The sequence below is a fragment of the Epinephelus lanceolatus genome, chromosome 12, assembly GCF_041903045.1.
Source record: "Epinephelus lanceolatus isolate andai-2023 chromosome 12, ASM4190304v1, whole genome shotgun sequence".
Taxonomy (NCBI): Eukaryota; Metazoa; Chordata; class Actinopteri; order Perciformes; family Serranidae; genus Epinephelus; species Epinephelus lanceolatus.
The window spans coordinates 24,907,003-24,930,487 of record NC_135745.1 but is presented as its reverse complement, the minus strand read 5'-3'; the positions used below and the strand labels follow the sequence as shown (position 1 = coordinate 24,930,487).

Sequence of the window (23,485 nt, the reverse complement as noted above, 5' to 3'; positions counted from 1 at the left end):
TATGAAGGAGAATGTAAAAAAAAAGTGACAATTTTCCCTTGACGTAACAAAAGCTATCAGTCAAATGTAATGTAGAAAAGACCAATTTCCCATTGAGATGTAGTGGATTAGAAGTATCAGGTAGCATGGAATGGAAATATTCAAGCAAAGTACAAGTACCCTGAATTTGTCTTTAAACGCTTGAGTAAGTTAAATTTCATCACTGGTGAATTCCCCTTTGGCCCTGCTGAGTTGTAGCGAGTATTAGGAGGTGAATGTGGGAATCAGCCTGAGTGAAGGAGCTGCCATATGGCATTAATTGAAAGGGGAGGAGCTGGAGGAGGAGTGGCTTCCTTTGAAGGCTGTCACAGGACTCCCACTACTTCTCTGGAAAGGAGCAAAGGATGGTTAGAAGTTAGAAGAAAGCGAGTAGTGACTGTCAGAGCACAGACAGCAGCTACAGTAGTTAGATTCTCAGAGTACTTAACGTTACTGAACAGCAGACTAACATTAGTATAGACCTGCATGACGACTCCTCTTCAGGACTCAAGTCGGTAGACACCTATAGGTAGAAATACAGCAAACGCACGGCAAAAGCTCGTAACGACAGTTTTTATTTTCTTTAATTTGAAGCACACAACACGTTTTAAATGCAACGCTGTTTGATATATGAGAAAAGTATGGCAGCCGAGACGAGGAACGGCGGGAGTTCACTCAACAACAATAACTGCAAAGACCACAGCAGGAGAAAGTTACTGGTCGGAGTGGATCTCTTCTGCCTCTTCTTAGGTAAGACTACCACTCTGTGTAAAATACATCTATATATGACATTTAAACTGTCACATAAATGTAAACCTAAGTGTAACGTTATATGTGTATTACTACAATGATTTTTGGTTACGTTAATCTGCTGTGGCTTTTTTACTCTTCATATTTAATTATAATATTATCTGTAAACTTTACAGGGATTAAACCGTGTTCAAAATTAAGTTTTTACTCACTGTCTACCATAGTTTTTTTCCCCTAAGTAACGTTATCGATATAGTATGATATAATATTAAGGTCATAGTTAATTTGTGACATTTAATTTAGGTTAGCTAACGGTCCTATGTAGAACAGGTTAAGCTAGCTAAACGACCGTTAAGACTTAAATTTAACGTTGATTCAAATGTAACGTTAATTTAAACCATTAAGACACTGGTATAGCTAAGCTACATATGATATTTAACCCCTTCAGAGCCCTATTATGTTCCAAACACAAATAAATATTGTAATATTGTAATGGAGGTTTTAAACTCTAAATGCATTCATAAAATGGGATACTTAATTATGTTTTTTTGTCTGTCCATACCAATGGACAAAGTATCTTAAAAATCATCTAGTAAAAATGACAATATTTTAATTCTAAACCAGGCTTGTCAAACATGCGGCCTGTGGGCCACATCTGGCCACCAAAGGGCCCAATTCGGCCCATTACATGACCAGACTAAGAGGCGCAAGGTTTCTAGGGTTGCCCCCTAATAGTCGACCAGAAAGGTCAGTAGTTGGCAAGATTTCATCGGTCGCTTAGTCAGAGGGAAAATAAATAAATAAATAAATGTGAAACTCTATTAGGAGCTGTCCAAATAAATCAAAACTTATATGACCGGACCATGTGGGTATTTAATTTGAAAGGACAGACACAGGAATTGGCCACGCTCAGCAGTCAGACAGGAAACCAATACAAACCAAACCAATCACAGCCGACATATCTTTCCTTTCTTCTGTAAATATTCAGTCTGATAAATACGGAAAAGTTGGGCTACCCAGAGCTTTACATCTGTCCCACGGACAATAGGCCTACACACTTATAAACAGCACCTGGAAGAAGATCAGCTCTGCTCTCAGGATTCAGGTCAATAGGCTATACGATGCTTGTTAAGGTAGCAAATTCAGCGGCAACCCTCCGCCGTGCTCTTGACATCTGGCACAAGAGTAGCACCCAGAAAAATGTGGCATGTGTACAGCCCCTAATTTCCAGGGCTGGTACGTGCGGTTATTCCACAGGCTAGTTAATAACATGTCGGGCAGGAAATCCAAAGTGTGGGATCATTTTGAGAAGGTGAAGGACGAACCCAAGGTGATATGTAAACTCATCTTCATTGGTCGACTACAAACATGATGTATAATCTGAAACACGGAAGTAGCTACATGCCCATTAGCCACTTAGCACAATCATTACTGCTTTGCTGACAGCGTCATTAACAGGTGGCTCGCTCAGTGTGTGACGTGCACTTGTAGATAAAATATAGGCCTATATTAATGAAGGTTCATTAGTACGGTTTTGTATTTCTCTGTAATGTAGCACAGTGTTAACAATGTTACTGATACTATTCTTCCTCACACCTTCAACTCAAACCATTGTGTTGCCCCGCCCAAAATATATAGTTTAATTATTTAAATGATAACATAAATAAAAATTAAAATTGATCTTGCAGGCACAGCCAGCAGGAGAAACACTACTGCGCATATTCAGTGGGCTGCATACCGCCGATGTAACCCAAAAGCTAGAAAACTTTTTTTGCCATATGCATCAGGCAAGCATCTCCCATGGAATGGATTGGCTCCATCTTGGGGACTGGTATCTAGCTATTATCAGAACCTATGTCGGCCATACTTGTTAAAAAAGGGGACGTGGCTCTATGCAGTCCAATTTAGATAATGTGGAAACCGTGTGATTGGCCTCTAGACATTTCATTAAATGAGTCTGTATATTTGCACTCAGATGATAGTAATCATAGATCCACACATCCTGGAAAAATAATGTCCATTGGAACAGACATGGGATCTGAATGGGTTAAATAAACATGTCAGTTAAATTATTTAAATGTGATTGAACCTTTAAAGATACCAAAAAACTAAGCTAATCATGTTATTACACCAAACACTTGTGTCAGCCAAACTGTTTCAGCTAGCTAGCTCGACAAGCTGCATTACCTAAGCAGCAAGTGATGCCCCATTAGCAATATACACATTTCGCTGTAACAGCTATGAAGTTACACATTTTCCAAAAAATGCATTAGCTTAGCTAGTGGAAGTATGTTTTCCTCAGCCCCACCACCCCTAACCAAAATAGTGCTGGCAGAGGGGGAACTAATAAATTGCCCCAGGAGGGAGATATTTCTTTGGTCTGTCCAGCCACACCTGTACTGTACCTCTGCTTTGACTCCTCATTATATTTTCCAGAATGGCTCACATACCACACCAGCAGGAATTCCTTTGATCTCCACATCTGGCATAATATATGTGTGTGTGTCTGTGTGTGTGTGTGGAGTAATTAAGGGAAGTGGTGAAAAGGTCAGACCTGAGTGTGTGTGCATGTTCATCAGCACAGGTTCTGTGATATTCAACAGCTGCAGACACAGGTTTAAGGGTGTTATTGTGTTACGCCGAAGTTTGAACCCAAAATTACTAGTGAAGGGTTTGCCCGTCCTTGGGTCTTAAAGGTCCAGTGTGTAAGATTTAGGGGGATTTAGTGGTGTCTAGCAGTAAGGACTGCAGATTGCAACCAGCTGAAACTTCTCCTGGTTAAGCCACGTTCAGACGAAAGATTGACAACGAGACGAAATCGTTTTAGAATGTTGTAGAGAAAAGTTGCAGCGGTGTGAACTGGCCGGTCTGAGCTCGACTCAAGCCGGCTGATTGTGTCACCTGCAACTCAGCTGGTCAAATCACCAGTGGTTGGTTTTAGAATGTAAAGCATGTCAACTGTTTTAACAGCCAATTAGCTTGTAGTGAAGTCCGCAGACAGCGTCTTCGCATCCTGTGGCAGGTGCTCCGTCTTCGCCGAGCCCTCTGTCTGAACAGAGCTTTGGAATTCCTTCAGTGTTCACTGTTCAGGAGGTTTTTACTGTTTTTTACTAAATTATCCACACATTTCAGGAATTTATTTTCATTGATCATTCCAATGTGTTTTCTGTTGAACATTGTTATGAGATTGCAAAAAGCAGAGCAGTGTTTGACCGTAAGCCAAAATTGTTGAAACTGCTTGGGTAAAGCACCAGTCCAACCATTGTAAAAACAAAATCTACAGCATAAACAAGTCTTTTTCTGACTAGTTATATTTAGTTTCAGTCTACTTTTTGTCTTTGTGGAGGGTAAATCCCCGTGATTTGCTTTGTACACAAAGGAGCTTGTCAACAAACCAGCTGTGTTTTTTTTCTGGCTGAAGATGTGGTTTAAAGAGAGCGACCACAAGGAGGAAATGGTGGGCCAGTGCTGGTAATCACCGCTTCTCCATTCTCTCACACTGATTGCAGTGTTACTACATCCAGGGATATCTCTCTCTCCTGTTCTGCCATGCACATGAGCTATCTCCGGTCAGTGTGATCCCAGTAGACCCCCAGTGCCAGTAAAGATAACATTAGTCAGTACGTTGGAGGAGAAATTCGCCCTGATTCAGTGGTGACTGGAACTAAGTCCTGACTAATGATGCTGAGGAAAGCAGGGGACTGTTACTTAGTGTTTGCTTGAACCCTGGTGAGGTGATCAGGTTCAGTTTACACTGAGCCGTAGCAGGTGGCTTTCATGTTTTCCAGCTAATCGACTTATAATGGTTCTGTGTGCTTTTGCCCTGGTTCAGCACAACAGTAGGTAAAAGGTGGTTAATCAGCTACAAATGCACCTATGTATTTCAGTTTTGTGAACACAGGCTCTTCTTTTTTGATGTTGAACCAAGTAAACAGGAAACTGTAGACAGTCAGATTTAAATGGTCAGTTTGCCCACTTATTTGTAATGTTGGTATCTCATGCTCGTGGTATTTATGTGGGAGAAGTCTTAAAATATCTCAAAACTTCAGAAACCAAAAGTATGACCAGGACTCCCTGAAGAGTTTTGGTTTAGGTTTTGAATGAAGTTGAAGTGAAACTATTTCCAAGAGTTCAAGGTCTCATTGGTCAAAGTTCAAGGTCACTGTCACATCGTCTGTCTTGTCCCCGTGAACACAATATCTCAAAAACGCCATGAGGGAATTGCTTCAAATTTGCCACAAACATTCACTTTGAGTCAAGGATGAATTGATTAGAATCTGGTGGTCTAATCATAACAAAAATTCACAGAAATGTCATTGGATATAATGATGCAGTGATAACATTTTATATCCACAAGGCCAAAGGTCATCTTCACTGCCACATCATAACATTCTGCAAAAACACTTTCCTGACCATTATTCAGTGTCATATGTCAGAAACAGAAGGGGAGACATTTGATCAGATACTGAATTGTGACACTGATCTTGGGTGTCCACCTTGAAACGGCAACTTGTTGCTTGAAGTGCAACTTCACTGGTTCATGGAGGCATACACTCACGAGACTGTAATTCTAGTTCCTTGATTATTTGATAATTTGTTTCTATAAAATGTCTCTGTGTTTCCCAAAGCCAGAGATGGCGATGATCCTTAAATGTCTTACTTTGTCTACAACCCAAAGATATTCAGTTTCCTGTCACAGAGTAAAGAAAACAGAAAATATTCACATTTAAGAAGCTTGAATCAGAGAATTATCAAATCAAATGGCAGTTAATGTAATTGTTGATAACAAATCGATTAATTGTTGCAGTGCTAATATAGCTACATGTATTGTTAATGCCAGTTGTCAGAATTACTTTTATATGTGTGTGTATTTAGGGGCTGTGAGGATCAGAGGAGGAACAGATATGTACACTCTCAACTGCCTGGTGTTTAAAACCTGCTCTTCTTGAAAAATGTGAATGATAAATGGAGCAAAAAAATGTGAGAAAAGCAGCAGTTACAGCCAGCAGCAATTCAATGCAAATGCTCTTTGCTTTTCCCTTCCATAGTGGAACTATGAACTCAGTTTTTCTGCAGACAGACAGACAGACGGACAGAGAGAGAGACAGGTTTGTGGGGGCTGCTACGAGTAAAAACAACTACATCTGTGTATACACCACAACTGCCTCAGACATGTATACATTTCTACACCAGACAGCGAGAGATCCCTGCGAATGGAAAATGTGCGTCTGTTTGTTTTAACAGTCACACTCGGTGTTTTGGCGAATGCCTCCAAAATATGGTGGGGGATTTAATTCAGCGTGAGGGTTATACATTGATTCTAGTTTCCACAAACTGCAGCTACATGGAGCTGCCAGTGCTGCCGCCGAACTAGGAGAAAGGCAAACGGGCAGGCGTAGGAAATTCTAACAAGTGTGCCTTAATGATAAGTTTTCTCCCACATTTTGATGCGAGACGGACGGCGCTCTGTCATGTGCTGAGAAAGTCATCATCATTCTTCATTTACAGTGTTTGCTTATTTTCAGTTCCCCAGGTGATTATTAAGGAAAGTGCTTTAGGGCAGAACTGAACAGAGGACACCTGATGTTGACATTAGCAACTGAAAACTTTGGGGAGAAAAAATGTCTCCGTCCGGCTCCAGTTTTGTTTTTCTGTTGTCTTTGGGTTGATGTTGAGCTAATGTTAAAGACATACCCACGCCTGCTGACTGGTGTTGTTGTTGGCAGGACGAGGACACCCTCCCCCTCCTCCCTCCTGCCTCCTCCTCCTCGCCCCCTGGTTGTTAGAGGAGGGAAAGGAGGAAGAGGGTAGGAGGGGCAAATCCTAACATGCTGCTCTCAGTGCTGATGCTGCACTGTTTAGACACACTGAGGGGAAGAAACCCCAGCCGAGTGTCTGGAAAACAGGACCTGACAGTGTCTTGTTGTGGTTGTCTTTTTTGTCTTCTTTCCAATCAGCTGTTTGAAGCACTTGACCCGGCATGCAGGTTTCTTAAGAGCTGTGGTCACTTTATTTCATCAATCCATTTGCCACCTCTCTGTCTGTCTCTATCACTCTCTGCCCTCTGCCAATGGTCTTGTGGTTTGTATCAAGTCTAAGGAGTTTAGAGGCACTTGCAGGGGTCAGGACTCTGGGGTTAATGCTTTTTGCATCCAGCACTTTCAGCCACGTATGCTGCTGTTTTTTAAGACACATGTACAGGGCTCAACACTAACTTTTCAAGTGAGAGCTTGTCACTATCTTTTGGTGCCAACAAAAGTTGTCAGCTTTTTGTTGATGTAACTGAAATTGTGGTTGCCATTTTTAGTCAGCTTATATTTGAGTAATTAAGATACTACGCAGTTTAAGGATGAAAATATGACATAAAACAACATGTGACAGCTTCACGACAGTTAACAGTAGGTCTTTAACAGAGGGCCATGACCCTTAGAGGGGTCCTCAGAGTTACTGTTATTTTCTTGAAAGTTTTTGTTTTATTAAAATGTCTGAAAATATACATTAACATGAATCCAACCTAATAAAGGCAAAGATAAATCAGCCTATTTGTATAAAATACCCCAAACCATTAATCAGATGTACACAACACTAATGACAGGCTTTTACAGTACATGTTACAAAGTGGTTGCCACTGATGGCACCCAAAGGCAAAGAATTGGTTGACAGTTTCTCAGTGGCAACCTGGCAGCCGTTATCGTCGAGCCCTGCTGTACACATCAGCAGTTTGGGAAGCCAAGGTCCCTGTTTTGGAAGTCCTGTGTGAATGTGTTCATGGCCAGGCTAAGCAAACTGAAGGGATCAGACATTCAGGATGTAGGGTACTGTAAAGTACTGTATATTTTTACAGTTACAGACCTCTGAGACATACAGCACCACCCTGCTCTTTCTCTCACCACCAGACTTGCTCTGGAGCTGATTGTAGCTCTGTCCAGGTTATTTGTTTAAAGAGCGAGAATAAAAAGAGAAAGTTAATAATGTGAATCCTGCTGAATGTGAAGGGAAGGCCGACATTCTGGAGTTCCCATCAGGCAGCAGAGCTCCGTCTGTAACCTGAGCTCAATCCAGCTGGACCTTCAAAGGCCAAAGTCAGCTGTGTGTGTGTGGATGTAAGGGGGTTGAGGGGCTCAGCAGTCAGCAACTGAAACCTGTGTTGACATTTGGTTTGAGAAATCATGACCCCCCCCCCCCCACACACACACACACACACAACAGTCATCCTGCCTTGAGCGGCACTCAGCGCTGACCTCTGCACCCCGGTGCGTCTTAGCTGTTCAGACAGAGAGACAGAGGAGTGAGAGGGAGCGCTGATGTTTGTTTTCCTTTGTATCGGCAGATCGCAGAATTATTCAAAAAGAGTGACTTGAAAGCTCTGCCATCAGTTAAGTGGCACTTTGAAGTGATTTGAAAGTGTGTTTTCCCAATTCTGTCAGAGATTTGAGGCCTCTCCTGGGTACCATGTCCACACTCCAATTTCAAAGTCCTCCACTGAAGCCTTTGGTAAATGGGGAAAAATAAGCTGTACTTTTTGGCTTGCATCTCAGTAACACCCACTCTGTTTGTTGTGTGGAGATAAATAAGATCTCTTTGCCACTTTAAGTGACAAAAGACACTAAATTGATCAGACGCAGACACCCCCTCAAGGGATCTTTAAGTGGGTCGTTTTAAGTGCACTTGAAAGCCTCGGCAGGAAAGGAGGGATGTCTCTGATACTGTTTGTGTTGTTTTTTGTTTTTTTTTCCTTGTCAGATAGCAGCAATGGTTTCTCTCTTAAGAACATGACACATCCAATCCTTTGAGCGCTAACTCAGCCTGTTAGAGATCAGTTAATGCTATTCTAAGCATAAAAGGTTCACTTAAGTCTAAAACAATGATGTAGCTTTGATTCTGGCATCATATCCAACACATTTTATTTTGTTTATTTTGGCTCGCTTTCTCATGACCGCATCACTGTCAGTTCTGAAAACAGGATGAGATATGTAACCTGAATACATGTCTGCTGGGAGTTTTTAAAATGTTTGTATGAATGTCTCCGATTCTGTCTGTGTGCCTTTGTCTGCCTTTCTATGTGTCTTCCTGTTGATACTGTCTATTGATGAAGCTGTCCACTGTGTGTCCAACCATACAGTGTTGCTCGTTGCTGTGTTTTTGCACAAATCTCCCTTCCCGCCTTACCAGAGAGGATTCTTCTGCAATGACAACAGCATCAGGCTGCCCTATAAAGACAGCACGGTGTCCACCACCGTGCTCACAGCCGTGGGCGTCTCTGTGCCCGTGGTCTCAGTAAGTCCTGCTGTGGTACTGCAAGAGAGCTAGAGAGCACATGTTGGGACACTCAGTTCATCCGATGGCTGGTTTGTGACACCTCAAAAGACGTGATTGGTTCGACAGGCTCTGACTCACACTCAGTGGTTTTACATGTTGTACCTCATTAGTTGCAAATCATGTAGACTGTGCATTACTGCCAACCGTTTTCCAAAGCTACTGTGTATTATCGGTAGCTTTCAGATTGATTCCTGACCCTGAGGACATGGCCTTCCAATTTTTTCACAACTGTAAAAAATGTATGAACTGTTGAAGTATTTTATTAGGTAAAACATACTAAAGATTTTGCTGCTTTAAGAAAATAGTCATTTTTAAGAATGCAATTGCTTTTCTCCGATAACTGAATAATCATTCCATAAACTAAAAGGGGCTCTATCCGAAATAGCTGCTATATGAATGCTCTGAATGTTATGGACAGAACCTTTAACTTATGTAAGCTGCTTGTCTTAAGCGACTTATAGTCCAAAACTTTGAAATATTCAGTGTATTACCATGGAAGATGTAGAAAATGAGACAATATTCAAATTTTAGAAGCTGAAACCACTACATTTTTTGGCATTTTTGCGTAAAAATATCTTCGAAACACAAAATCAGCTACTTTTTTTATTAGATTATTAGATTAGATTTGATTGTGAACAAAAAAAAACAACAACCTTTAAATGATTAAAGTTAGAAAACAAGGAAAACCAAGCAAACATATTCAGTAAACAGTACTTGTAAAATGGTTGCCAGTTTTTGCCAGATGTCTGCTGCTTATTCTCATTCTATAGTGAAATTAATAGAAACCAATAGGAGCCCAAAGAAAGAGTTTAAAAACATATGGTGTGCTTTGGAAAATGGCGAGCAGTAACACACAGGTATGGTCCTTTAAGACAGCCACAGGTGTGCTCAAATGTCACCGCCAACACTGAATATTGAACAAAGCTGGATTCATTATTTCTTGATTTGTCACAGATAACAGCCTCAGAATGGATCAAGCCTGTCCCAGATGTTCCCTCGTTGCCTCTTGCTTGTACTCGCGACCTCTCGTAATTTGCGTATCATTAACCCAGCACCTCCATCTCTCTCCCTTTCCCTCACCCATCCCCGCCCCCTTCTTCCTCTCTGTGCCGCTCACTGCTTCTTCACACTAGCCGGCCTGCCTTTCTTGGTCATTGAGACCAGCGCTGTTCAGCCTTACCGTAGAGGGTTTTACTGCGATGATGAGTCCATCAAGTACCCGGCCAAAAATGGAGACACCATTAGCGACGGTGTGCTTAGCGCTGCTGGCATTCTTATCACCATCCTCTCTGTAAGTCACCTCACTCTGATCACTAATGTCATCATCACTCTTTGTGTTTCAGCAGCACTCACTGTTACTAGCAGCACCAACTGACGCCTCATCCGCAGCACATTGTAGTATTTTTAAAAATTCCACTATTGGTTCTGATGTGTTTATAATAATATTTGTAATAGCAAGATTATGATATAGAGGTTTTAAACTGTTATATTTGTTCCAACTACAGCACATTTTCTCCAAGCAAACCCTGCACATCCCCACTGCACACATGTTCAGAGGAATACACTCCTGCACACTCCATCACAGGGCTTTATCTGACTGTTGACTCATTGGGGCTGTAAACTGAGATTATCCTCCATGATAACGGAAGCAACACCTCCCCATACCTGTGCTATCAGCCCCTCTGATTGGCTTCAGCACATTCCAGATAAAAACCAGTCAACAACATTTGTTCAAGGCTTTTCTCCTCGGGGGCTTAAGATGGCTCGGTTGATAAAGGCACTTTAGCGAGTGAAGTGTTGAGTTGTTTGCTGCAATCTCCTGGGAGAAAACAGTCAGGATGCATCTAAGATCTTCACAATAAACTGTCATCCCAACATCCTGTTATTGAATTTCATTTTTATCTATTTGCCACAGCTCAGAGGTTGAAAGTTAAATCTGTTCCATACATTTTTCTGCCACAGTTTTGAGACGTGCTTTCCATTTTGAGTAATGCACCTATATACACAGCTTCATAATGGTTAGCATTTCGGTTAGATGCAAAAGTGGGAAAAAATGAAAGGCAAAAAATGCTTTGTGTCGCAGTTACCTGTCTAGAATCTAAGTACATGATTGTGCACTGACCTTTGAGCTCTCTTAAAACACTTCTGAATTCACAGACATGCTATGGCTCAAAAACATCCAGGGTAGATACTGACATGCAGCTTCTGTCCTGCTGCTGACATGGACAGTGTAGACTAGGTGTAGTGTGTATGTATATTAACGTAATAGCAGTAGCCATTTCTTCTAAATTAGTGCAGCAAAACATAACAGAACTCTCCACCCTGACATCCAAACCTTAATTAAACCATACCCTCACCTAATAAAACACATTACTGCAGCAGTCCTAAATTGTGAATTTGAAATTACAAATATTCCCTACATCTTATTGTTTCACTGCACATATAGCCCCATTTCCATCTGTCTTAAAGGACAGTTCACCCCAAAATCAGAAACCCATATTTCCTCTTCCTTTCCTCTTGCCTGTAGTGCTATGTATCAGTCTGGATTGTTTTGGTGTGAGTTGCAGAGTGTTGCTCTTGTTTGTTGTGCTCAAAGTGCCAAAAAAAAAAAAGCTGAAAAACTCAACATCAATGTCTCTTTCCAGAAATCATGAACTGGTTACTCAAGATAACCCACAGACCTTGATGTGAGCAGTTTCATGTAGGAACTATTTTCTTTCTACTGAACTACACCTTCCAACCTTGTGCTCGTGTAATCATTAATGGCGTCCTCCTTGGCTGAGCTGTAACGTTAGCTCGCTCAGTGGTGCAATGTGAGCTAGCAGTAGTAATCATAAAAATAATATTTATTTATGTAGGCTAGCACCTTTCAAAACAGAGTTAAAAAGTGCTTTACAAAATTGAATAAAAGACAAAGCAAATAAAACAAGATAAAAGCAATAAAAACAGAATACACAGCACTTAAAATCACCGAATGTCAATTTTAAATAAGTAGGTTTTCAGAAGTGATTTTAAAGATGAGAGTTCTCAGCCCTGATTTCCTCAGGCAGGTCAATCCAAAGTCGTGGAGCTCTGACTGCAAAGGCTCTATCACCTTAGTAAATTAATCTAGACCTCTGAATAACAAGAAAAGATGAATCCAAACATCTCAGGTTGTGAGAAGGAACATAGAGCAATAAACGATCTCGGTAGTGCAGTAGAAAGAAAATAGTTCCTACATGAAACTGCTCACAACAAGGTCTGTGGATTATCTTGAGTAACTGGGTCATGATTTCTGTAAAGAGACATTGATGTTGAGTTTTTCATATGTATTTTTTGGCGCTTTGAGCACCACAAGCTGAGTGCCATCTAGTTCCATTATACTGGAGAGAAGGCAGACATCTCTACAGCTGATATCTCCAACACTCAGTAACTCACACCAAAATCTAGACTGATAAACAGCACTACAGGTAAGAGGAGAAATATATATTTTTAATTTGGGGTGAACTGTCCCTTTAATTTAAACTGGAAATTGACCATTGGACTGTAACACCTCAGCAACCTCTTAGCAACCATTTACCGCTAGAGATCATCCTGAAAGCCATATCAACCATGTGGCAACCACCTGTAAACAGACTGGGAACCACTGCAGCAACTTTATGTAGCAACCCAGAAGCTAAACCTTAGCAACAACTAATAAGCAACAATGTGCCATCTGACAACATCTAGCCAAGTCTCAACAGCTGTTAACACGTTAGCTTCACATTGATAATGCTAATTGATAGCAATGGGGTAGCAAAAACAGCAGCAGAAAAATTATTTAGAAACTTCCTAGTTGCTCTGTGTTCTTACTCAGCACTGCCATAGCATGTACAGTTGTCACCTGGCACACCAGCAGTGGGAAGGTGCCTTACCTTATGGCATGGCCCATCTCTCCCTGTAGCCAGTAGTGCCCTCTTCCTGGAGAGCAGACTACTATACAGGCTCGGGGCCACAAGGGGTTTTCATGGTGAGAAGGCGTCCTGGCCCTGTGTAATTATGGTTGACGCAATGGTTGTTCGGTTAAATGCTGTAATTGGCAGGGTGGAATTGTGGTGAGGGCCCAAAACAAGAAGACTTTGCCAGATATCTAATTTTCCCCTCGCAAAACGTGACTTTACAATCCATCTCCCCCCTGGAGCGTTCTAGCCAGTCTTTGTGTTTTCTGAACCAGAAAACACCAACATTAGGACATTTAGCGCTTCGTTTCCCGCTAAACACAGCTGAGAATCACAAGAGGCCACAGCCTTCATAATTTATGCAGATCTTTTTTAGGAGAAATGAAAACACCACTTTGGAAATACAAGTCATTTGACATGAGCCACAAATCAGCATCTTGCCCCCACGATTATCTCTTGAGGTCTCAGTGTAACAGCTCCATATCCTCCAATGCCAATTCATTTATTCATTCACACAGTTAAATCTTTCTCACAAGGGGAACCAGATGTGTTTTCTCCCCCTTCCCTCTTTCCCATGGAAGCAGCTGGGCTTTATCGAGCTGGCTCTAAAGGCCTAGATGGTGGAAAACAACACACTCTATCAGCTTGTTAGATCTCCGTAAAGGCTATCCCTCTGCAGAGAGTGTTTCCCAGAATGAGATTTATTTCTGCGCCCCTTGAAAGAATGTCTGATGAAACCGAGATACTAACATGAAAACAGCCAGACATCCCTTGTGAAATCGGAGCCATTTGAGAGAGGCAGCCGGAGCGATGAAAAACAAACGTGCCCCCGACATGCGCCTGGCGGAGTCTGGCCACCAGAATCAGACACGTCGCCTAGCTCAGCATTTCTGCTGATTAGAACCAGCGGTGCCTCCCCCGCTCCCTCCCTCCCTCCAACCCCACTCCTCATTCCTCCTCTCACCTTCCTCTGTCTCCTCCTCCCTCTGCCCTCCATCCCTTCACTTTCTCCCTGGAAACTCCCTCACACTCTCTTTCTTACTCCTCTTCCACACTTTCATTTGCGAGTTACTGGAAGACAACGGGATGAGGGGGTTGGGAAGGCAGTTTGGAGCTGGAACAGCTGTTGTGAGTTATGGCTGTCCACCTCCCCCCCTAAGCGCGCCTCACACGTCAGTCGTCGGTTTTAGATGGTGGTTTATTTACACACTTACAGAAAACTATACATGCCGGACAGTTTGAGTTGCCTCCCACGTCGCCTCGCTGTTTTCTCTCAGAAGTAGAATGACACAGGTAAACACATTCAGCTGTAATGGAGCCCTTTTCAACCACTTCAGAAGGAATCACTGAATTCTATTTTAGCCACCATAATAACATCTTGATCCTGAGCAAAGTTATTTTAGTCACATACATCACTTCAGTTCTTTATAGCCTGGTTCCAAATGTCCACCTTCACTGAGAAACACACTGATGTACATTTCAACAGAAGTCCTTGAAAGCTAAGTGCTGTTTATAATGTGAAATTTACAAGTTTACAGTGTCCTAATGTTAAAAATGGTGGTGACAGAGAATGTCTATGAAAGACCTTAATAGTACAGGTTTATTCGGCTATTGTTATATTCAGATGATGGCCCTGTCTGCACATATACAGATATTTTTAGAAATGGATATTTTCCTTGTTTGTATCTGTCCACATGACCTTCGTTTTATAAAATATCTCTGTCCACACAATGCCAAAATGACACCAAACACTCACCGGCGTTAGCTGACTCCCACGTTCTCCCCTCGTCGCAAAGGCTGTAAAGTGCAGTTTACCTTTTTCAAAACACTGACTGGAGATCTCATCACCTCTGTCTCCACTGCAGTATAAAGACAAAGGAGCTCACTCAAAGATACAAGTTTGGAGCCGTACACATGCCAGGTCATTAACCAGCTGGAAGACACGGGGTCGGGCGTGGGACGCTGCTTTTGTGCCTTTTGTGTCACTCTCGCATTTGAGCCCACTTGCCGCGCGTCTACATTGAAAACAATGAATTTGAGGGTTCAAAAAACGCGGCATGTGTACAGCCCCTTATGCTCTTGACATGCGACAGTTTTCCCTCAATGCCTTATCCACAGCAGTTCCACTCTTAACATTGTCCCACCATCTGCTGGTTTAACCAATCCTGATCCAATCGCCGTTTCTGTCGGACGTCAAAACCGCAAATGCTGAGGTAGCGCAAAAGAATTGGGTTCAGCAGACGCTGCTTTTCATGCATGGTGTTGTGCAGCAATACTAAGGTTAAATATAAAGTCATTAGTCCAAGCAGTACTAACAAAATGTAAACAAACCTGTAGTCCACCGTTTTGTTGTCTGTTTTAGGCTCACACTCATTACATGACGCAACAGTGGGCATGTGTGAGTTGAAGGGATGACGTCATTGTTTCCCAAACGCTATGTTTTACACGTCCACAGGGATAAAAGTAAGTAAATGAAACTTTGCGTTAGTTCACGCAGGACACGTAAGTCATACGCCCCAGCTGTAGTAGGCCAGCTGATTGGATCATTGTGTCTAATCACTCACATACAAATCACAGTCCATTCTCACAACAAGGTGGTCCATTTAATATGGCTTCCTACTCACTCATCTCTGCTTCACCAATGCTGCCACACACCACTGCCGCTGCTGCTGGCAAAGCTTTACCTCCACCTTCCTAATTCAGAGTCCTAACATGGCAATAAGGTCAAAGTTTCTGCATTGCGCTCCCTGTTTTTGCAAAGCATACTGCTTGTCTAGTCCAGGGAGTACCTGAAGAGTGGAGCCCTCAGCGCCAAACATAACTGTATTTCCATTTGTTGCGATAAATGGTTAAATCTATGACAAGTGTTCCTGACTGAACCAGAGTTTTGAAAAATCTGCACTTTAGAAGGTGTTTTTAGTGACCTAAATCTTTGTTTGCATGTAGACAAGAGGCCAAAAGGTAGAGGAAAATATCTGTCTACAAAAATATCTCTATTGTGTAGACAGGGCCTAAGTTGCGTATAAAATCACATGTGAAATATTAGAGTCACACTTGGCTGGCCAAACACACTCCCCTGTCCAAGTAACATAACTTAAAAGTGCTGTCCCGTTCCTCATAAAATATTTTGGCTCCTCTGCACTCACACATTTTCACAGAGCACTCAGGAGATGTGAATTAAGTGCTTAGGAATTAAGGTGTCAAAATCGTGATTTTCACTGATGTCACCATCACTTCTGTCCCTTCAGATCATCATCGGGGAGAGCTACAGGATCTACTTCCTGAACGAAGGATCCAAGTCTTTTGTTGGGAACCCGTACATATCTGCTCTATACAAGCAGGTGGGCGTGTTCGTCTTTGGCTGCGCCATCAGCCAGTCCTTCACTGACATCGCCAAAGTGTCAGTGGGTCGCATGCGTCCTCATTTCCTCGATGTGTGCAAACCTGACTTCTCCACTATCAACTGCTCCCTGGGTTACATCACTGACTACCAGTGTCAGGGGCCAGAGAGCAAAGTTCAGGAGGCCAGGTATTATAATCACTGGAGAGAGAAATACATAGTCGCATGTTTTGCAATAAAAATGTTTAACATCACATTATTTTAACTGTTTTTTTTTTTTTTTTTTTAGTTTACATATGTATCTGTGCAGATTGCAAGCTGTGATAAAATGCAAATTGTCCTCTTGTTCTCAGGAAGTCTTTCTTCTCTGGACATGCATCATTCTCCATGTACACCATGCTTTACCTGGTGGTGAGTCACTGAATTGTTTTTAACACACATTCTGTTGTACTGTGTATAAATACACACCATGTTAAGAACAAATTCACTCCCCAGACAATAAAGATTTTCTATATCACCTCAAAGTTCTGTCTCGCTTACAGTTTTACCTGCAGTCTCGTTTCACTTGGCACGGAGCTCGCCTGCTGCGCCCTCTGACCCAGTTCACTCTCATCATGATGTCTTTCTACACCGGCCTGTCCCGTGTCTCTGATCACAAGCACCACCCAACTGATGTCCTGGCGGGTTTTGTGCAGGGAGCCCTGGTGGCCTACTGCATAGTGAGTGTTTGTATTATGTTGTAATATTATGATACTTTATATCAGATTACAAACCATTAACAATTTGAGTGGCCTTACTCTGCATAACTTTCCTAAAGAATGTATAGGCTTTTACCCTCTCAATCATCGCTTATGACCCACTGGGAGTGTGTGACAGTGAATTGTTGATTAAATGCAGAGTTATTCACCCTAATAACAGTATTCCCTTATGTGGGCAAAATAAGTGGCATGAATTATTATTTTCTGTGTTTGGGATGTTTATGGGCCTGTACCCCCACAGCACTCATGTAAGGTCAGGACTTTATAAAAAGGTAGTGACCAAGTGCCGGACCATAAGCTCCAGACATTAAAAATTAAGCTACAAAAATTGAGGACACAGCGCTGAAAAAAAAGCATAAATATAGCAAAAGAGTAAATCTGGGGTTCTCTTTCAAATTCACTGTTGATGGCGACACTTTTTACAAATATTAACCAACAGTTCCTGCTCGGGTTAGGTACCAAACTGTACTTTTAAGTGAAACTATCACTGCAGCGCTGATCTGCCGTAGATAGTTTTGGCTTCTGGTTTAGTTTCTTTTCTACGTTATTTTAGTACTAGAGTAGTATCAATGCTCGACACACACAAGCAGACGGACAGAGACAGATGATTAGTTTTATGTGTGATTACAAAAGAGCGGCTAAACAAGTCAGTACTTTTTAATCAATGAGTTTATCAGCATCTTTAATTTAATTCTAAAATTGCAAAAAATAAGGTCAGAGATTTTTGGACCAATGTGTACAATGTATTTTGATTTCAGCTATTTGTGTTATGTTGTATATATTTGGCTGTTGTTAGCATTACAATAAAAGAAGAAGATATGTTGTAGAGAGGGTGCATGAAAATAGAAACAGAAGGGGACCAAGTAAAGAACCATGAGAAACTCCATACTGTATCTGTAAAGGAAAGGAAGTGACATTACATTGGACAAGAGAAAACTGTCAAGGAAAAAAAAATGATCCAAGGGGTAATTGTTTCCAAATATGGGCTGCAAGTAATAATTATTTTCATTGTTCAATAATCTGTTGATTTGGTCTATAAAATGAATGGTGAAAAATGATGATCAGTGTTTCCCAAAGCCCAAGGTAAAGTCCTCCAAAGTCTTATTTTGTCCTAAGATAACCAAAAGATATTCAGTTTACGATCATAGAGGAGTAAAGAAAGAAGAAAATATTCATATTTAAGAAGCTGTAATCAGAGAATTTTGACTTTTCTATTTAAAAGTTTACTCAAACTGATTAATGGATTATCAAATCAGTTGGCGATTAATTCAGTAGTTGACATTTAATCAATTTATTACTGCACCCTTAAAATGTAGCTTGTTAGCTACTTGTCATTGTTCTTGGTAACAGCATTGATTATTTATTCTGAATAAGCCACTTGGCGAGTGAGATGGTCACATTTTTCTGTTCCCTCCACAGGTATTCTTTGTGTCTGATTTGTTCAAACCCAAAGGAAGACGTTCTAACCTGTCGCCAACCCCAGTGAAGAAAGATCTTGTTCCTCCAGCAGACATCAGAGAGCGGAGCAACCATCTCATCATGGCATAGAGAAGGCTACATACTGACTGTACGTACTCCTGACCTGTGCCATTTAAATCACTACTACAGCCACTGGTCAATACTGGATAAAACAAACTCCCAACAAGCTGGATAATGCAGACAAATACGGAATCTCAGAGGATGAAAGGAGGCTACGGAAAACAGTCAACCGAGTTTTGCTTTCTCATCGGAAAGTTTCATCTTTTTCCTCGGTGCAACCAGACATTTTAATGTGGAAAAGAGAGAGGACTATTTGTACCTCCTCTGTTATGAAGATTATCGGAGATTCTCCTCTGTCAAGGCCTTTCCATGAACACAAGTCTGAGACGAAACAAAACTGAGAAATGGCAGCTGTCAACAAAGCTCTGTGTGCCTTATGTGCCTTCTCCCCTCCGCTGCATCCAGTGGGAGCTACACTAATACTCCTGCCACTCCCTCACTGTGTGACTCATAACAAATCATGACAAAAAAACAAAGTCCTTGATTTCATGAAGGATGTTGTTTTGGTTTGGTTTTATTACAAATATGTGTGATTTATAGCACTATTTTAGCTAAACTCAGTACTGTTTGTCACCACTTGAATGACCTGAAGTGAAGCTTTTGGAAAGCTTTGTAAGACGTTGTAAGCTTTTTGTTATGATCATAATGTCGTGTTCCTCAGAAGGCACACATAAGTTACAGTAGGTGGAAAGTACGGCGAGAGCGTATGTGTTGGATGTGGGCCTCTTTCTGCTGGCTAGGACGAGCCCCCACTGAGCCATTTAATGAAATGACTGTCTGTTATATGTACCAGACGGGTGCTCACAAGTGTTAGGTCAGAGTGTGTGTGAGAGTGTGTGTTCCTTGCGTATGCTCATATGTAGTTAATTTCTGTGTCTGTGTGTGTGTGTGTGTGTGTGTGTGTGTGTTTGGGTGAGGCCTTTCTGAGAGCGAGTGCCAATGTGTCTTAATGTCATGTCTATATATTTCAGTGTTTATAGCCAACAAGTGTGCCTCTTTTCAGCCAGAGAACAGGCACCTGCTCCAACAGACACATGTAACACGAGACGGGAACACTGTGGAAAAAAAAGCATCACGTGCTGTTCATGTACTTTACTGTTGCCAATCATAGTGATGATTCACATCACTGAGAAATCCTGTGATATACCGTATGCTACACAGGCATATATATGTATCTATACACACCTAAAGGGGACCTATTATGCTCATTTTCTGATTCATACTTGTATTTTTGGCTTCTAGTAGAACATGTTTACGTGCTTAAATGGTCAGAAAAACTTTATTTTACTCATACTGTCTGTGCTGGAACATCTGAACTCACCCTCTGTCTGAATCGCACCATTTTAACACCTGTCAATTTCAGCCCCCCTCCCAAAAAAGCTCAGTCTGCTCTGTATCTGCGTCCCTGGCATCTCTGCCAAGCCCACAGGAACAGCGTTCGGCGTTAAACCAATCTTAAATAGTGGCCAAAAGTGAAATAACACCATCTGGGTTCATCACGTGATGCCATGAGGCCCAAAAAGGCTTTTTCCTGTAGACATACATTTGAAAGAGTCGTCTGTAAATCAGTGGAAAATTTTTGGGCATCACAACCCCTGCAAAAATGACTTGTTCCACTGTCAGGATGTGATCCATTTGGTCAAATAACATTTCGAAACTCTCGAAGAACTACAAGATCAGATCATTTTACCTACATTCAAGTTTGTGGAGTGCTACACTACAAGTTAGCTGTTCAGCTGCCGCAAGTCTCGAGTGCACTTGCTCTATGGGCCCCACAGTGTGAAAGATCTGGATAATGTCACACAGCGGAAATAGAGTTGTTTTTTTTTTTTAGTTTCATGCACCACTGAGCAGCTTTTATAGAACTGAACAGAGGCCAGCCTTCAGCGTTGTATCCAGTTCTCTTTATACATCCATGGTATCTGCACTGTCATTGCTGCCAGGGGAATGACTGTAACGGATAAGTGACACTTCTTACCATGAAAAATCTGGTTGTGTCTAAACGCAACCAGACATGTTCCAGCAGAGATATCTGAAATGAGGAGAAATTATCAGCATCCAAGATTCCATGTTTCCCTGATGTTAGCATGTAGCTACATGGGAGAAGTTTGCCTTCAGGGCTTGCTTTTATCTTAACCTAACCAGGTTTTTAACCTAACCAGGAAAGTGCTTCCTGACAGTAATCCCTGAAGACAAATTTCTCCCAACAGAGCATGCAGCTACATGTAGCATTGTAGGCTACGTAATGTGCCTGGAGCAGATGACCATATAAAGAAATCTAGCACAAACTGACGTCAGCTTGTAGTTAAATTTCTGACTGGTTTTTGCTCACAGGGATTACTTTTCCATACATTTACCTCATTATTTGAAACTTTGGCCATGTTTGATATAAACATTCAACACTGTGACATTACACACGTGACAGAAAATAAGTAAAAAGCATAATAGGTCTCCTTTAAAATAAAGACAGGGACGTCCTAGAGCAGTGGTTACTTACAGAAAATTTTCAGTATCAAAACACAATTTAGCAATGTTTAAAAAGTCATTATTTTGGCACATTGTAACCGTTTAATATCTCATAGAGTCTTGTAAAGTAATACAATAGAGCTGCAATGAGGCTCTGCATTATAGAGGACGAAAATCATTATCTTGAATTTTAAGTAATAATGATGCTAATATGTTTGTATGACATTAATGTAATTAACTTTTTAGAAAGAAAAAAACACTTAAAACCACTGACTGGAAGCATCATACTAACTCAGTTTTAAGATGTTGAGACTAGGGATGGGATGATATATGATTTTATCATAATTCACGCAAAAAAAACAACAATAAGTTGGTTGTAGTGAATTTTCATTATCAGCATAATCGTGAATATTGTGTCCAGCAGCACCCAAAGAGACTGCTGGGCAGCCAAAAATAAAAAATACTCCACAAAGGTCTATTTCATATGAAAAGATATGATGCCATTTGAAATAATTGACTAACTCTGCTTTTTAAGATTGTTTATTTTGATATTCATGAAAAGGGATGTTCACAAAAACTGTGTGTCCTATCTACGATGCAATAAAAATATTAGGTAAGGTAATTCCAGGATATTGTGGTGCCATTTTAAGAGTTTTAAACATATTTTGGTGATCATCGTGATAATATTGTGAACTGCAATTATTTTGTCCAGGATCCGTTTGTCTATTAAATTTTAATATCGTCCCATGCCTAACTGAGACACACTTGGATCTGATGCTCATAGGGAAACTAGTTTTTTCTTCCCACGTCTTGAAAATCTACTTATACAGCATCAGAAAATTCTGCATGCTGCCATACATTGTACAATACTGTATCATGTATACATACAGTATATCCTTTGAAGAAACACCCACTATGACTTGTGTGTCGAGACCTGTGTAAATGTAAAACGTGCTGCTTTAACGAGGCAAAGCTTGGCAGATGTCATCCTGTAAAGTTGACAACTTGTGAATATTAAGTTTTATGAGAAAAAAAAACAAAGCTCTCAATGCAGACAGCTTCAGTACATGTTTATTAAATAAAAAAAATGCCTTTCAATATTTTTGTAATGTCATGTGAAATTTTGTACGAAGAAACTGTAAGACAAAGATAAAATGTCTTTAATAAAACACAAAAGATCAAAAGCTGTGATGTTTGTTTCACTGTGTGTGTCATACATGACTTTTGCACTATATTTCAGTAGCTGGCCAACTGCGTGCGATGGAGAGATCTGGGCGTGGGGCAATGGTAGACTTCCATGCTCGGCTTCCTGTGGGGAAATAGTGTACATTCCAGGCTTTAACCCCTCTCCCCAATGGCTCTCTGGAATAATATAGACTCCACACTGAAGGTATGCCAGAGTGGCAAAGTACGTTCACATGTGAGAATGCTTAGAGGCAATGTATAGTAATTTGCCTTTAGTGTCTTTTATTATCCTTATACAGTGCTTAGTTGCCTCATAAAACCTGAATAAAACCGTGTATGTAGAGACCATCTGCGGGTTTTACCATGTCAACTTACTGCATGTGTCAGCATATCATGAGCTGGTTAATTGGGCCAGTGTGCTCACATGGTATCTTAAGCTGATTGATTTCACTGTGGATCAGGCTCAGTGCCCAGGCGCAGATTAGAGCTGATTAGTTTAATAAGCTGCAAAATGTGTTTTTGTTTTTATGAGCAAGCCAGGGGTGATACTATTGTGCTGCAGCTGTCTCCTGTTATGACTACTACTAAATGACTGTTCCAGTGTCTTAATTGGACACAAGGCTACACCCTACAGAGTGAGCGCTCTGTGGTAGAGTTTCACCACTTTGGTCCAAATTAAAATATCTCAACTAGTGGATGGATTGCCATTAAAGTCATTGATTGTCACCAGAGGACGAAACCTTCAGACCCCTGACTTTTCTTCTAAGACACTATGAGGTTGTGTTCACACCGGGCAAGAATAAAACAATTTGCACCAGTGAATTTTATGTAAAGTCAATGTAAAGACGCAATTAGACGCAAATTCTCACTGGGCGGCATGATGGACTCGACACAAATGACGCAAAATGGGCGAATTAAGGACGCATTCACACTGACGCTATTTGGTCCGTTTTAAACAAACCCTGGTCCTCTTCCACCGATAGTTCAGTTCGTTTGGAGTGGTGTGAATTCTCATTGGAACTCTGATGCGGACCAAACGAGCGAACCCTGGTCAACTTGAAAACTGGGGGTCTCAGTTCACTTGCAAGTGAACCCTGGTGTGGTTCGCTTACAGTGGGAAATGCAAACCGACTATCCAGTGAACCAAAGAGAGGAAGTGACGTAGAGCGTAGTGCATTTTGGTGTTTGGTGTT

General features: G+C 41.3%; 1 protein-coding gene across 2 annotated transcripts; it reads left to right on the top strand.

Moving 5' to 3' along the window:
- Positions 1-350: 350 nt before the first annotated feature.
- LOC117272018 (phospholipid phosphatase 3-like) lies at positions 351-22,294 on the top strand. Of its 2 annotated transcripts, none has more exons than XM_033650673.2 (6): positions 351-768; positions 8,891-9,045; positions 16,253-16,533; positions 16,698-16,755; positions 16,887-17,063; positions 18,522-22,294. In XM_033650673.2, the coding sequence occupies exons 1-6, from the start codon at positions 630-632 to the stop codon at positions 18,648-18,650; spliced, it is 939 nt and encodes a 312-aa protein (XP_033506564.1). In that variant the 5' UTR covers positions 351-629; the 3' UTR covers positions 18,651-22,294. The 2 variants fall into 2 exon arrangements, with proteins under 2 accessions (XP_033506564.1, XP_033506563.1); XM_033650672.2 differs by lacking the exon at positions 8,891-9,045 and adding an exon at positions 10,221-10,378 and having other exon boundaries at positions 355-768.
- Positions 22,295-23,485: the final 1,191 nt, after the last annotated feature.

Excerpts from the sequence above, each read along its gene's own strand:
- LOC117272018 (XM_033650672.2), top strand. The coding sequence starts at position 630 with ATGCAACGCTGTTTGATATATGAGAAAAGTATGGCAGCCGAGACGAGG. Across the intron at positions 16,756-16,886 it reads ACACCATGCTTTACCTGGTG|TTTTACCTGCAGTCTCGTTT; the intron begins GTGAGTCACTGA and ends TCTCGCTTACAG. Across the intron at positions 17,064-18,521 it reads CCCTGGTGGCCTACTGCATA|GTATTCTTTGTGTCTGATTT; the intron begins GTGAGTGTTTGT and ends TTCCCTCCACAG.